General features: G+C 55.6%; 1 protein-coding gene across 1 annotated transcript; it reads right to left on the reverse strand.

The window, feature by feature from the left end:
• Positions 1-2,134: 2,134 nt before the first annotated feature.
• On the reverse strand, positions 2,135-10,422 carry CPXM1 (carboxypeptidase X, M14 family member 1). The gene is made up of 14 exons (XM_013007835.2): positions 10,251-10,422; positions 8,497-8,640; positions 8,253-8,362; positions 7,994-8,133; positions 7,804-7,894; positions 5,717-5,867; positions 5,535-5,623; positions 5,124-5,247; positions 4,828-5,024; positions 4,573-4,752; positions 4,201-4,498; positions 3,886-4,025; positions 2,538-2,640; positions 2,135-2,461 (listed from the first exon to the last, which is right to left on the reverse strand). The coding sequence occupies exons 1-14, from the start codon at positions 10,420-10,422 to the stop codon at positions 2,220-2,222; spliced, it is 2,181 nt and encodes a 726-aa protein (XP_012863289.1). The 3' UTR covers positions 2,135-2,219.
• Positions 10,423-15,237: the final 4,815 nt, after the last annotated feature.

The following is a 15,237-nucleotide window of genomic DNA, read 5'->3' on the forward strand; positions in this document are numbered from 1 at the left end:
GGGTGGATACATGTCAGAGTACCCTTAATCAACCCAGTTCCCTTTAAGCTAGCTAGAGTGACCTCCTACTGGCTACCACTAAGAATGCTTTTTCGTCCAGTAAAACCAAAATGAAATCATCTGGGGGCCATAGACTAAAGCCAGGAACATCGTGATGGGAATTCTACCAAAAAAGCAAGCGAAGCTAAACTGCTGTCGTGAGGTGCCGTCCAGTCGGGTCCAATTCGTAGCAACCTTATGGACAGCAGAACCAGACACCTGCCGGGTTCGGGGTCAGCTTCACAACTGGTATGTTCCAGCCCACTGTCACAGCCACCGTGTCAATCCATGTCAAGGGTCTTCCTTCTTTTCGCTGCCCCTCTATTTTCCCAAGCACAATGTCCTTTCCCAGGGATTGTTCTCTCCTGGTCAGGAGCCCTGGTAGCATAGTGGTTACATGCTGCGTTGCGACCCGCAAGATCAGCAGTTCAAAGCCACCAGCTACTCCTTAGGAGAAAGACAGGGCCTTCTACTCCCATTAACAGTCTCGGACACTCACGGGGGCAGTTCTGCCCTTCCCTGCAAGGTCGCTATGCGTTGGCATCGACTCGATAGCTGTGGGTTTGGTTCTGTCCCGATAACATGTTCAAAGTGAGAGAGAAATCTCACCGCCTTCGGCTTCAAGCAGTATTCTGGCTGGACTTCCTCTAAGACGGATCCGTTTGTTCTCCTGGCAGTCCGGGGTACTTTCCACATCCCAACATTGCTCACCAACACCGTGGTTCAAGTGTCCCGGCTCTTCTTCGCTCTTCCTAAGCTACATGAGTGTTAGCGGTCAGGATGAATGTCACCGGATGAGGACACATGGTGGGGTGAAGGGGGGGGCAAGGGCAGGTGGGGCGCTTGCTTTTGAACCTGACTGGCACGTGCCTGACATCTCCAGTGGGTATACATTTATCTAGCCGTGTGCTTCCGTGCACTTTCAACCATGTTGATAAATGTCAATCCACCCTCCCCCCCCAAAAAAATCTTATAAAGTGAGGTTATAGAAGGTGGAGGTGGAGAGACAAGTGCAGAAAAATGCTGGCACTGGTTTCTTCACAGAGAGAGATTGGCTGAGAGGAGTAAGGTGAGAGAGGCAGAGCCAACCTACAGGATGTCTTTGTGTCAGACATGGTCTCACTGTATCTGCTCCGCCCTGCCATTCTGGGTGCTTCTGAAGTACAAAGGGCTCCAAGCCTGGAGATGACATTTTGCAGGTAAGCCTTGCTAGCTAGGCCAGTGAGCTTTAGGCTGAGGACATCACGGGATGGAGGAGAAACGACTCTCCCGGCGCCTGCCAGGGTCCAGGCCCACAAGGGGTCACAGATGGCCACGGGTGATTACAGGTTCCAGCACCAGTCAGGAAATGCAGGCTTATAAAGTGCAGGTCAAGGGTGTTCCTAGCCTCTTGATGATTCCGAGTGAAATTCCCTTCGATATCTCCCACATCTTTATGTCCAGTTTCCAGCATAAAATTCCTCTCAAGATACCTGCTTTCCAAGGCGGACACCCTCGGGAACTCTGGAAGGCAGGCAGTTCTGTCCCTTGCTACCACTCGGGCATGGACGATGAAGCGCCCTTAACTGCTCCGCTGTTCTGCCTTTGGCTCCCTCCTCCTGGGGGATGTCGCTGAGCTGGAGCCACCATCTGGATGGCGTCCTTGACCGAGCGTCCTTGTTGACCTCAGCACCGTGTTTGGCATGACCACACTTCCCTGCCTGTGCTCCCACTGGATTGAACTGTCCCCTCTTGGCTGGACGCCCTAGTCAAGGGCCGGGAGCGGGCCATTTACCCTGAGCTCCTTGGAGGCTCGGCACTGAGCAGGAGCTTACGGTGGAACCTGGAGCCGCAGGTGAGGGGCAGTGATGGGCCGTTCTGCTGAGCCCAGGGTTTAAGGGGAGCCCTCGTCTTGATGGGGCTCTTGTGCCATACCATGATCTAGAAGCTAACTCATGCGTGTGCAAGTATATGCAGAGTGGGAGACAAGGGGTGGGTGACCCAAGGCCCACCTTGGAGGGGACCTGGGAAAGAGACCACAGGCAGACTGACTGAGGTGCCAGGTAGCTTTAATGAGCCCGAGCACCTCTCCCACCCTCACCCCGCCCCCACATGATCTCCCCGGCCCCTCCCTTTCCTTCAGTTCCGGACAGGGCCAGCCTGCCCAAGGCTTAGGATTCCCAGCTGAAGAAGCCTCTGCTCTAGTCCCTCGGTTTCCTCAGCCGCTCCAGCCGCCTCCGGAGGTCGGGGGGCACTTTAGCCCCTGCTGCCAGCAGCTCTCGCAGTCTCTGTTTGGGTGTCTTGGTGAGGTGGAAGTTGCAGGGGACAGGGCCCTCTTCGAAGGTAACCCGACAGTTCCGGGACACAGAATGGTAGCCCTCAGCACTGGCAGTCACCACATAGTCTCCGGGAGTCAGCAGCCTCCAGTAATCACCGCCCCATGCTGAGAAAGAGGTATGAGATCAAGACCCAAGCAGCCTCACTCAGCCCCTGCCCCTGTGCCTCCCTGCCCCACACACCCGTGGTTACGTCATGGTTAATCCCATCCACAGCAATGACAGCGTCAGCAATCCCGAGCTCCGTGTCCTTGTCCCGCACAACACCCGTGATGCCCATGCGCACCTGTGGAGGGACAAGGGATCGAAAACATTTTCCCTTCCGCACGAGGAGGGAGCCCTGGTACTGAAGGAGCTGGACTAGTTGGGCTTGCTAGCCACAAGGTACCAAGTTCCAAACCACCAGCCGCTCGGTGGAAGAAAGATGAGGCTTCCTACTCCCATGAAGTTTTTACAGCCCGGGAAACCTGCATGCCAATCCTACACTGTCCTGTAGGGTCACAACCAGTTGAAATGGACATGATGGCAGTGAGTCTCCATGAAGCTGCCCAGGCAGTGACCCAGGCAGGCCTGGGCCCAAGGGAGCAGGCTGTTCACTTCCTGGGTCTATTTCCCTGCACACCTGCTAAAGGTGTGCCTACCGTGTTTCCAGGTGACGCTGCTTCTGGAGAAAACCCTATGACTGGAAACACGTTGCGTCTGGACCGGAAGAACTCTGACGCCCTGGTGCTCTCTGCCTACACCCATTCTGATGCACAGTGAGCCTCAGGGTGAGCAGAACTCCCTCATAGGGTGGCTGAGGGGGTTCTCTGGACAGGAGCACTCTGCCGCCCCCCTTCCCTTCTGAACAGCTGGCCCGCCAACCCTCTGGTTCTTGCTGGAGCACTTGATCAGAGCACCACCAGGTCTCCAATAGGTACCCGGTAGGAAGGGTATCTCTAGTCCTCCCCAAGTTCAATGACGCTTGCTATTGATTGGGCTTGTCTTTCGTAGAAACCTTAGGAAGGCTCCCTATGAAGTCGTCACCAGAGATACAGCGCTTGTGAGCAGCGAGGTTCTCTAGGGGCAGTTGCTGCCTAATGCAAGCCCTTAGTGGCTCTCTGGACCCCCACAGAGACTGCCGTGGGGCTCACCCACAAGGGAGGCACATCTGATGTTGTCCACCTGGCAAGCTGGGTCAACCTGTCCCATATACACCCTTGAAAGTCAAACAGATGCCAAGTATGGTCCGGGCATCTCATGAGTTGGAAACTTAGCGGGGCCTTAGAAACCCTCCCACTGAGAGCCGCAACCTACGCCATGAGCAGATAGGGCAGGAGTGACCCAGGCAGACTGGGGCCCAGCAGAGCAGGAGTGACCCAGACAGACTGAGGTCCAGGGGGGCAGGATGAACCAAGCAGGCTGGGATCCAGGGGAGTGGGAGTGACCCAGGCAGGCCTGGGCCCAAGGGAGCAGGTGTGCCCCAGGCAGACTGAGGCCCAGGGACCCAGGAGTGACCCAGGCAGGCCTGGGCCCGGTGCTCAGATCTCACCTGTTCCAGGTAGGTAAGCAGGGCATCCTTGTTGTTCTCCCACTCCTGGGGCAGCTCACTCTCATGAGGGAACTTGTCGCACGACAGCTCTATGGTGACTTCAAAACAGTTGGTGTGTAGGTAGCTGAAGTCATTCATGCCTAGGGGTACCACAGACACTGGAGCCTAGGTGGGCAGGGGGGGAGCCCCACCCTCCTGGTATCCTCTTCTGGGAGACCTTTCAGGGTGGGAGTTAACAACCGCGATGTCACCAGCAGACGGGCTTATTGGGGACAGGGGGCCGGGGGAGGGGCCTCCCTCCACCCCGACACATACTCCCAGGAACGGTGTGCCAGTCAGCGCCGTTGATGACGTTGCCGTTCAAGGAGAAGTCTTGGTTGTGGCAGGGGCGGCGGTCCGGCTTCTGCATGGCCTGGTTCGTGCCAGCGTACACAGTGCTGAGCCAGCGGAAGACAGCCTCGTCAGGTGTGGGCGTGAGCTCCCGGGCTTCCCACGGAGTCCGCGTCATGTCGTAGGGGTAGGACACCACGAGCTCACCGCCGTGGAGGTTGGCGCTCAGCACAAAGGGGATCCGCTGCATCCACTCAATCACCGCCCAGGTCTCCGGGGCCACCTGCACAGAGGCCAGTCAGAGGCTGGGCCAAGGCCCCTCCACGAGGCCCCCTCGCACAGCCCCAGAACATTCACCGTGGCATTGGGCAGAGTGTAGTACGTAGGCAGTGGCAGGTGATGGTTGGGGACCGTGTCCGGCACCAGGCCGTCGTCCTCGGCGGTCCACAACGGTGTGTTGAGGTCGGCGAAGTTGTGGTTAAGGTCGATGCCCTGGAAGGTCCAGCGGCCTTCTGCCCAGCCCACGAGCTCCGAGCCCTGCCAGGGAAGAGGCTTGTTCAAGCCGGGGCCTGAGGGGCAGGGGGCAGGGGGCTCGCCTGCCATGTGGCCTACCTTGCGGTAGGCGACTTCATGACCGTCAGGATTCATGGAAGGCAGCAGATGCAGGCGCATCTCCGTGAGCAGCCGGGTCACCCGTGGGTCCCCTCGCAGGAACTCCCGGCACAGGAACTGCATCAGCAGCAGAAGCAACTCTCGCCCCAGGACCTCGTTCCCATGCATGCCAGCCACGTAGCGCACCTCAGGCTCTCCTGAGAACACACAGAGGCTCCCTGGAACCCAGCGTACACCCAGAGCACACACACACCCCCTCCCAGGGGCCCACCTCTCCCCAGCCCAGCCATCCGTACCCAGCTCATGTTCCCCGGGGTGGTCCGACATTTCCATCACATATAGCTTCAGGCCCTGGTGGCTCTTGCCGATGTTGTAGATGCGGGTGATATTGGGGCACTGCTCATTCACCTGCTTCATCAGCTGGTGATGACATGCACCAGAGGGCATGTCACCACGGACCACCACGTGGTCACAAATGTGATCACAGAGAGCCTTTGGAAAGTCAATGGGCAGCCCACACGGATGCAGGGAGGGGAAGGGGTCAGGACAGGGGAGGCACCATAACCAAGGGAGCCAAACTTGGGGTCAACAGAGGAAGAGTGAGGCGATGAGGGTCATGAGGGCAGTCCCAGCAGGGGTTTCCTGGGCGGCGGAAGAGGCCTGGACTAGAGAGGTCTTCTCTCCTGGGTCCAGGGATTTAAACTGACCTTCCTCATGGCCTTATAATCGTGATGCTGAAAATCCAGAGGGTCCGAGGAGCCCAGAGCGGAGGCCTCAGGGTACAGGCCATTAGGATCTGGTGGAGGATGGTAACAGTCAACATCATAGTGGAGGGCGCCCTCAGTGTCCAGAACCTACCCAGACAACCCTTGTCCAGTTAACTGCCCACCTGAGACCGGGCAGGCCAGGATCTCTGCCCGGAGGCAAGCTGCGCCTCCCTCGAGCCAAGTCTGGGGCAGCAGGCGAATGTAGCGGGCCACCTGGCGCTCAGGGAGGAGGTTCAGCACTGGGGTCTCCTGGTCGGAATTGGCTGTGAAGATCTGGAGGGATAGAGAGTCTTTTGTCGGGGTTGCTGGAAGCCCTGTAGTCTGGCCTAGAACCCAGGGCAAGAATCAGGCCTGGAAGCTTACCAAGTAACCCACTGTGGTGGTCAGGCGGGAGTCTTGGCTCTGCGTGGTACACACAGCTCCCCTTCCCCCCTCCCCGCAAGCAGGCAAACACACACACACACACACACACACACACCAGTCCCTGCTCTCGGGCTATCCCATAGGCCAGTGTGGTCATGTGACACAAGCAGCCAATCCTAAAGCTGGCCATGGCTGCACACCATAGCCTAGTGGAAGAAGGGGGTCCCGGAGGACTATTGCTACAAGCGACTGTTCCGGCACTTTCTACTCCCCTAATAAACAGTTAATGTGGGGAACTAACACTGAGGGAACTAGGACTAGGACTATATTCCCTGAATTATAACAGAGGGAACTTGGAAAGCTAGTATTTCACAGTAGGAAAGCCACCACTTTGGTAAGTTAGAGATAAAGTTCAAGTACATTATCCTGCTTTAAGTATCATTCCCAGATTCTCCCCTCACAGCTATGCTGCCTTCAAGTGAGCACATGGTTGATGGTATCTCCCTACAGAAGCAGACATCCTGTTGCGATCTCTTCCCACTGTGTCGCCCAGCCCCCCTCTCAGACCTTCCCCCAAGGCAGGTACTAGCTTTCCTCATCTGTGGGCTCAGGGACCTTACTGTAGTTACCACCCATCTTGTGAGATATGTAACTGCTGAATATGCATGTCTTATTGTGGGATACAGAAGGATTTCTCCCAAGTTGTCTCCCCCAAATATATGCTAAACCCAAGACGCTGCTTGCTACACATGGTCAATGACTGTACACTAGGAGGTTAACAAAAGTAGGTCAGAGGTTATTCACCTTAAGGGTTATCAGCCATCTAGAGCAACCAGACTGTATAGTCTGAGTCACCCCAAGTAGGGCCCACTCCCTTGAAGGAGTGTCTGAAGGCAAGTCTGGGACCACTCAAAGATGACTAAGGTTAGGCTACTATATTGAGTCTAGGGTGCACCCATCTTGTCACATATGTACCCCTATTCCCTCCCTTTGCTATTGCGTGTTCACCCCTAGGCCATCCCCCTCCTATTGCTTGTATTGCCTATGTTACAACCCCTACCTGTGATATACATTGTTATCTGTAATCAGAGGGCTTGCATGCCCCCAAAGACATATAAGCTTTGTTTAGAAATAAAACCTAACGATGTTCTCTCCTCCCCGCTCCTCCCCCACCTCCACATGTACCACCAAGAGGAGTTGAGGTGAGCATGCTACTATGAAATATGTCTGACTTCTTTATTTTACTCTCTTCCTCATTTCTCCCATTTCTCCATGACTTTATTATCATCTTTAACTGTACAATTGCGCCTACTGAACCTGTGATTAGTTGTGGGGGGCTGGCTACCCCCACATCTTTATGGCTACCTATAAATATCCCAAGACAGTAAAGACTCGCTTTCTCTCTTTCTGTTCTCCCACCTCCACGTGGACCACAAAGAGGGGTTGAAGTGAGCAGGCTACTATAAAATGTGTCTGACTCCTTTATTTTATTCGCTCTCCTATCGTTCCTATTCTCTATGACTTTACTATGATCTTTATATATTATAACTGTACAATTGCACCTACAGACCCTTCCGATGTTAGAGGCTGGCTACCTCTGTCAAGTTAACAGTCCCCAAAATTCACACAGACGGTTCTAACCTGTCCTACAGAGTCACAGTCAGTCGGAATCAACTCGATAGTAGTGAATTTGGGTTTGTTTTTCTTTTCTGGGGGATGCCACTCATCCTAAAATCAGCCCTTTCTACTGAGATGCCCAAGCAGGCTCCTTATACCCAGAGAAGCCCCAGCCTGGGTCAGTCCAACTCAGGGAACAGCACGTCCAAGACATCAAGGGCCCACTCACTGCGTCCACCCCACTGCTGAGGTTCCTGCTCCCCCACCAGCTCCGACTGTCATTGCTGAACTGGACCTTGTAGGACATGACCCAGTCGTACCTGGCAGAGAGGTGGGGAGAAATCATCAGTACCCACCAGGACTTCCACCCAGCCCACCTGCCTACTAGGACTTCCTGGCCTGGGGCCAGTCTGCCTCACCTCCAAATGGAGTTCCTGCCCTGCGTGATAACCCCGGAGAAGCGAGTGACTCGGCCAGCATCCACCTGCAGCCACGGCTCAGCGTCCTGCTGCTCAGCACACCAGGCCCCATCATACAGGTCACCGTCCTCCAGGCCGGACTGAAGGCATGGGACAGGGGAACCAGGTTCACTGGGGGTGTGGGCAGGGCAGGGAGGGGGGAGGGAAGCAGTCCCCAGGGGTAATCTTGCCCACCCAAGACAAGGGCTCTGAGCCAGACCTGGAGGTTGAGCCGTCCACGGTGTGGTCCCAGACCAAAGGACTGGCTGCTGGATGCTTCAAATTGGCTATCTGAAACTCGCAGGGACTCCAGGCCCAAAGGGGGGCAGTCTGGGGCAGACAGAAGGCAGTTAAGGCAGGCAGGCAGCTAAGCCTAAGCTTGCTCTAGTGCTGGGCAGGCTTCGGGCACTCCTATGCCAGTGAGACCAAGCGCTACCTCATGGTGGGCAAGTCTAGGCTGGTACCTGGTTTTTGCTCCTTGGGAACTTTATGGTTCCTAGCAGCATCGGCAGTCTCTGTGGGGCCGGGCCGAACTATCTTCTTTCGCTTCCTTGTGATGATCTTTTTCTTCTTCACGACCCGAAGCCGGACCTGCTGTCCTGTGGTCCCTGGGGACCAGGGAGGGAGGAAATGGCATGAGACCTCAGATAGAGAGTCCTGCTAGCCCAGGAAGGCACCAGAGCCACAGGGATCTAAGGGTCTCAGCATGGCATTCAAGGCCTGCAGTTGCTCCCCACCAGCCTCTCCATGTTCCTTGGACCCTCCTCCTCCTGGCTGACATGAATGGGTGTGTGAGACTAGTCTCACCTCTGACCCTCTGTAATGGACAGCCACACCCAGCCACACAGGACTGCTGGGCTGCTTCAATGAGCTTGGTTCTTTACCAAACAAGGTCTGTGCACAGTAGGACTCTCTCCTGTAACATCACCCGCCTCTCATTCTGTTGTCTAATTCTACTCTTCCTCCCTTCACACCTCAGCCCAGATGACCTCTGGCTCCAGACTGGGTCTCCTGCCTCACAGGCCCTGTGTCCCATCATTGTGTCCGGCCCCTGAGCTGGGGTGCTAGTCTCACATCTACGTCTGCCTGGAGGCTTCAGCCTTTCCAGAGCTGGGGCTGCATCCTGCTCACCCTTCAGCACAGGGCTAGGCAGGTGTCACCTGCCCCCTACCCACCCAAGCTCCACAGCTGTCTCTGGAACATGCTGTGAATTTTCTGGCCTGTGCCCCTGGGCCTTTGCACGAGCTGGTTCCTCCTCCTGGCCGCCCTCTCACTCCAGTCTTCCTGACCAAGAGTCTCAGCACTCAGTTCCGCATGCCTCTTCCAAGCAGCTCTCTGGATGCCACCCCATTCCTCTCCACGGCTAAATTCCCACCTTTGAAAAGCTGACAACTAGGACGGCCCACTTCTCGCTGTTCTGGGTAAATAGTGCCCCATCCCTCCAGGCATGCTCCGTCTTTTCCTTGTTCCTTCCAGGAGAGAGCTCCGGCTTTCAAGCTGGAACCAGCAGAGGACCCAGCGGAATTCTTCCTCTAACTCATCTTGGCACCTTGGTCTGCACCGCCCCACCTCCTCCCCGTCCTGCCCACCCACCCCTATCCGAACCTCCATTCCTCATCTGTGAAAAGGGAAGAGTAAGCAAGGCTTTGGACTGGAAGGAGTCCCGCTAGGTGGCACAAACGGTTAATACCCTCAGCTACTAACGGAAAGGTTAGCTGGTCGAGTCCAGGAGACACCTCTGAAAAAAGACCAGGCTATCCAATTCAGGAAAAGTAGTCACTGAAAAACTGGTGGCACGGTCAGGGTAAATGCTGGATTTCGAAACTCCGGGTCTGTTGGTTCAAAGCCATCCGCCACTCTTCGGGAGAAAGCGGAGGCTGTCTGTTCCAGCCAAGATTTACCACTTCAGAGGCTTGAGAGCAGTGGGTAGAAAGCATTGGAAGAAATCCTGTGGAGCCCAGTGCTACTCTGATGCCCATGGGCTCGCCAGGAGTGGGAATCGCCTGGACTGCAGGCAGCTAGTACTCCTAGTACTGTAGGCTGGAAGAGGCCCCATCTCTCCAGAGCCCATCCCGGACTGCTGACTCCGAGGGAATCTGCCTGCTGAGTCAGCAGCCATTGCGCGCGGGCGCACCGGTGAGTGTGGTCCCCGGAGATGGGGCGGGGGCAGGAGTGGGGGGTGAGCCACACTGGTCAGGTCTCTGGTCCGGGAACTCACCGTTGTCTTTCCCCACGGGTGGCTGTACGGGGCTGCTTTGTGGGGCTGGGGTCGAGAGCCAGGCTTCGGTGGTCGTGGGCAGTGAAAAGTTCAGGACCGAGTCGCCGAGCGCCCCTAGACCCGTCCCGGCAGCGGGGGCGCACGCAGCCAGGGCGAACAGGAGAGCCCACATGGCGCGGGTGGAGAGGTGCTCAGCGTGGCGGAGTCGGCCGGCGGGCTCCTCTCTTCCTGCGGGCAGCTCGGCGCCCCCCGCCCCTTCCTGCCCCAGCGCCCCACGCCCCGCAGCCTCGGCCCGCCCCCAGTCCGCGCGGGTGCGGGGGAGAGGAGCGCAGGGGCGGGGCGCCGCCCAGGGTCCCCGCACCCACCGACCCTCTCCCTCCCTGCGATTCCGGATGTCCCGAGCGCACCCAGCAGTCGACGGAGCCCCCGGCAGACTCGATTTCCCTTACTCTTCTGCGGTCCCATGGTGGGCGCCTATTGGGTGCTCCCAGGCATGGTGCCCGGCGCTTAGCCCCCTGGTCTCTCCGTAAACTTGGTTCAAACTAGTCAACGGACCCGGGCCAGGTGGCAGAAGGGACAACTTTATGTAGGAAACGAGGAGCCTAGAGGGAAGTCCACCCCCGCGAGGGTGAGACCGAGTGATAACTGAGGGAGGGTGTGGGGAAACTGAGGCGGGGGAGGGAGCGCGGGGATGGGCGGGGCTGGAGTTGACCCTCCAGGCAACCTTCTGAAGGACCACCCCAGCTCCAGGCGGCCCTTCCCACTCCCACCCGGCTCCTCCCCTCTGCCCCCTCTCCTTCCCCCCATCTCCCCTCCCCTCCTCTCCCGCGCCCGCCCCCGCCGCCGAGCTGCCACGTTCCGGCCTTACATAAGCGTGGAGACAAGTCTGGCTGGCTGGGGCCGGAGTGGGGCTGAGACTGGACGGCGCCCGCCCTCTGCCTCCCCGACCCCATCCTCGCCCCCAGTCTGCCTCAGCCCCCATCCCCACCCCCCACCCCCGCCTCCAAAGCCCGGGACTCTACTGGAAACCCCCTTTGGGTCTCCCTGCAACCCCACTCCCGTGCTGGGTAGCCCCTCTAGAAGGAAGAATGCGCATCCCTGTGCGCCTCCAGTAGGCGCTTGACCCTCGCTAGGAGCCCCCTGGGACATGCTGCCATCTGCACTTGCCATCTCCGAAGTGGACGGAAATGGGCAGGAATCCTGGGAAAACATCCACCCCACCCCCGCCTCCGCAGGGCCTCTATCTAATTATTTGAAGCTTCCCAAATCAGGTGGTGGCGCAATCTTACGGGGTCCAGAGGAAGTCATTGCACCCTGTGCTCCTAGAATGGTGGTCCACCCGCAGGGACCACCCTCAAAGAGGCAGGGACCACGTGGAGGGAGCTCCTCCAGGGATCAGGGTCCACCTGTCCCTCAGGCACTCTGAGCGAGGAAAGGCTCAAAGAGTTCCTGAAAGGTTACGGTGGACTTGGAGGGGCCCAGGAGAGCCCTGGGCCTTTCTTGGGGAGCCAGTATGGCACTCCAGGTTCCTGGCACTGGAATGAAACTTAAGACAATTTCAAGGAACCAAAACGAGATTCTGAGAACTCATAGCGACCCTATAAGAGGGACCCTATAGATCTACTCCATAAGGGTTTCCAAGCTGTAAGTCTTTACAGGGGCAGACAGCTCTACCTTTTTCTCCAAGAGTGGACTTCGGTTCGTAGCCAATCGCTTAACTCTCCGCACCACCACGATGTATCGCTTCCCACGTAAAAGCTCTCAAGTGAGGGGCTTCCTGAAGTGTGAGGCCAGGCTGACCTGCAGTACTGCACCCTGGGCCTTTCAGAGCCAGAGTCCAAGACAAGCTCCAGCGGAGCCAGAATCCAGTCTGAAGCCATGCAGACGGAGGGCCCCACTTCTGGTTAAGCAGTTGCCTACTTCCCTGTCTCATGTCCCACCCGCATCCAAGTTTGGTGGAGGGGTGCAAAGGGGTGGATGTGAAGTCACAAGATGCCAGGACCTTTCAATCACCCTCAGTTTCCATCCTCTCCGAGCCCTGCCCTTCTCCACCAAACAAAATTGTGCCAAGTCCCAGTGGGTTCTCCTTAAGGCTCTTTATGGTCAGGCCCTCTCCAGCCCACCCCTTCCCCACCTCATCTCCCCCCTCCATCCCTCTGGCTCTTGTCAGGAGGTGACACACATTCTGGCTGCTCCTTCCTCCCCAACCCCAGCCCCATCCGACCTCGGTGCCTTTGCACTTGATGTGAACTCTGCTGAAAAGGAACTCCATCGCTTGCACACCCTCTAGCAGCCCATGCTGTTTTATTATCGCCTTCAATAATTATTGTCTTCTTTGTTAGGTGTTCACTGTGAAACTCTACCCCTAGTACCCTTCCTTTTTTTTTTGCCTAAGAAAACATAATTTTGCTCCATGGTTCAGAGAACTCACTCACGCACAGACACAGACACGCACAGCTAACGCTGACGAAGGTATGGGCTCCTTTTGAGATAGTCTCAGAAAAGTTTTTGGAGGCACTGTCCTTGTGGAGATAGTCAGCCCCCCACAACTAATCACGGGTTCGGTAGGCCCAATTGTATGGTTAAGATATATAAAGATTATAGTAAAGTCATGGAGAATAGGGAGAGATGGGAGAGAGAGAGAGAGTTAAAATAAAGAAGTCAGACACATTTCATAGTAGCATGCTCACCTCAGCTCCTCTTGGAGGTACACATGGAGGTGGGGGACAAGAGTGCTGGAGAGAACTCTTGTGAGGTTTTATTTCTAACCAATGCTTAAATATCTTTGGGGGCATGCAAGCCCTCTGATTACAGATAACAATCTACGTCATAGGAAGGGGTCGTAACGTAGGCAATACAAGCAATAGGAGGGGGATGGCCTAGAGATGTACACCCAATAATAAAGGGAGGGAATAGGGGTACATATTTGGCAAGATGGGTGGACCCTACACTCAATATAGTAGCCTAACCTTAGTCATCCTTGAGTGGTCCTGGGCTTGCCTTCAGGCACTCCTTCAAGGGAACAATATCAGAAGGGAGTGGGCCCTACTTAGGGTGAGTCAGATTATACAGCCTGGTGGCTCTGATACCCTTAAGGGGAATAACCTCTGACCTACTTTCGTTGACCTCCTAGTGTACAGTCATTGACCATGTGTAGCAAGCAGCATCTTGGGTTTGACAGATCTTTGGGGGAGACAACTCTGGAGAAATCTTTCTGTTTCCCACATGTCCTCACACCTCCAGGCCAGGGCCCTTGCTGAGTTCCAGTGGCTGCACCAGGTCACCTCCTGGTCCGCCTCCTGGTCTGTTCTTCAATGTCCATCTCACTGATGTGAGCTTACCGCTGGACTGCTTGCATGCCAGAGCTACTAAGGCACATGGCTGCTCCTGGTCACCGACTGCGCCAGTATGTCCATGATCTCATCGAAAGTGTCGCTGGGTGAACCAGAAAGGCTCACCACACCCCCTGTCGAAGGGATCAGGTCAGCACCCCATCCAGGGAAGCCTTATGCACCCAGGTGTTCAGAATTGCCCCACTGGAGTTAGAACAGTACCTGGACCCCAGCCAGTGCTCACAACGTATGATATGTTCAAGGTGAGAGGGGCAGAGGAAAGCTGCCCCTCTCTCAGTAATGCTGAGTTGTTTTTTAAATCATTTTATTGAGGGCTCACACGGTTCTTGTCACAATCCATCCATCCATCCATTGAGAAGTGCTGAGTTTTGCGGAAGAGGAAATGACAGATCTCCTGGTCCCCTATGTACCCCTCACCTCCCTTTGTGCTCTTTTGGACCTCATCTCCCAACACCCCCTGGCACCTCTTTGTACCCCTTTGTCTCCTGTTCCCCTCCTACCTTCTACTGCATGCTCCTTTGTAACTAGCTCATTCCTTTGCACGTCACAGTTCCCTGCTGCCCTCACTACCATCTCTGGCCCTTGCCACTTTTGGCTACAAAGACATGGAATCTGGAAGCAGATTCTGAAGGTGGCAGATCCAGGGCGGAGACAGCAGGTTTGTGCCCCAGTCTCTAGCTAGCTCCAGGAGGCAGGTGGAAGACGGGTCAGGTCTTCATGGAAGCAAGGGGGAACTGAGGAGGTGGGATCTTAGTTAAGGGATTGAGGTAGTTAGTTTATTGTGCCTCGGGGAGGTGCCAGTCAGGGCACCGTGTAGCAATGATGAAACATACAACTTTCCTCTAGTTCCTAAATGCTTCCTCCCCACCCCACCCCCCACTATCATCATCCCAATTCTACCTTACAAATCTGGCTAGACCAGAGGATGTACACTGGTAGAGATAGGAACTGGAAACACAGGGAATCCAGGACAGATGATCCCTTCCAGTCTTGAGAGTGGCGATACCAGGAGGGTGAAGGGAGGGTGGGTGGAAAGGGGGAACTGATGACAAGGATCTACATATAACCTCCTCCCTGGGGGATGGACAACAGAAAAGTGGATCAAGGGAGACATCAGACAGTGTAAGATAGGATAAAATAATAATTTATAAATTATCAAGGGTTTATGAGGGAGGAGAAAGGGGGGAGGAAGGGGAAAATGAGGAGCTGATACCAAGGGCTCAAGCAGAAAGCAAATGTTTTGAGAATGATGATGGCAACAAACGTACAAATGTGCTTGACACAATGGATGGATGTATGGAGTGTGATGAGTTGTACAAGCCCCCAATAAAATGATTTTTAAAAAAGCAAGTAGTGTATCATGACCCCAGTTCTACCTCACAAATACAGCTAGACCAGATCATGTACAAGGGTACAGATAAGAGCTGGAAACCCAGGGAACCCAGGACAGATAAACCCCTCAGGACCAATAATGAGAGTAACAATACCAGAAGGGGAAGGGGAAGGTGGGCGGGGGGGAAAGGGGAAAACTGATCACAATGATCTCATGTAATTGCCTCTCAGGGCTACAGACAACAGAAAAGTGGGTGAAGGGAGATGTCGGTCAGTGTAAGACATGAAAAAAATAATAATTT

The sequence above is a fragment of the Echinops telfairi genome, unplaced genomic scaffold (assembly GCF_000313985.2).
Source record: "Echinops telfairi isolate 266 unplaced genomic scaffold, ASM31398v2 ScPeMD7_5592;HRSCAF=6446, whole genome shotgun sequence".
Taxonomy (NCBI): Eukaryota; Metazoa; Chordata; class Mammalia; order Afrosoricida; family Tenrecidae; genus Echinops; species Echinops telfairi.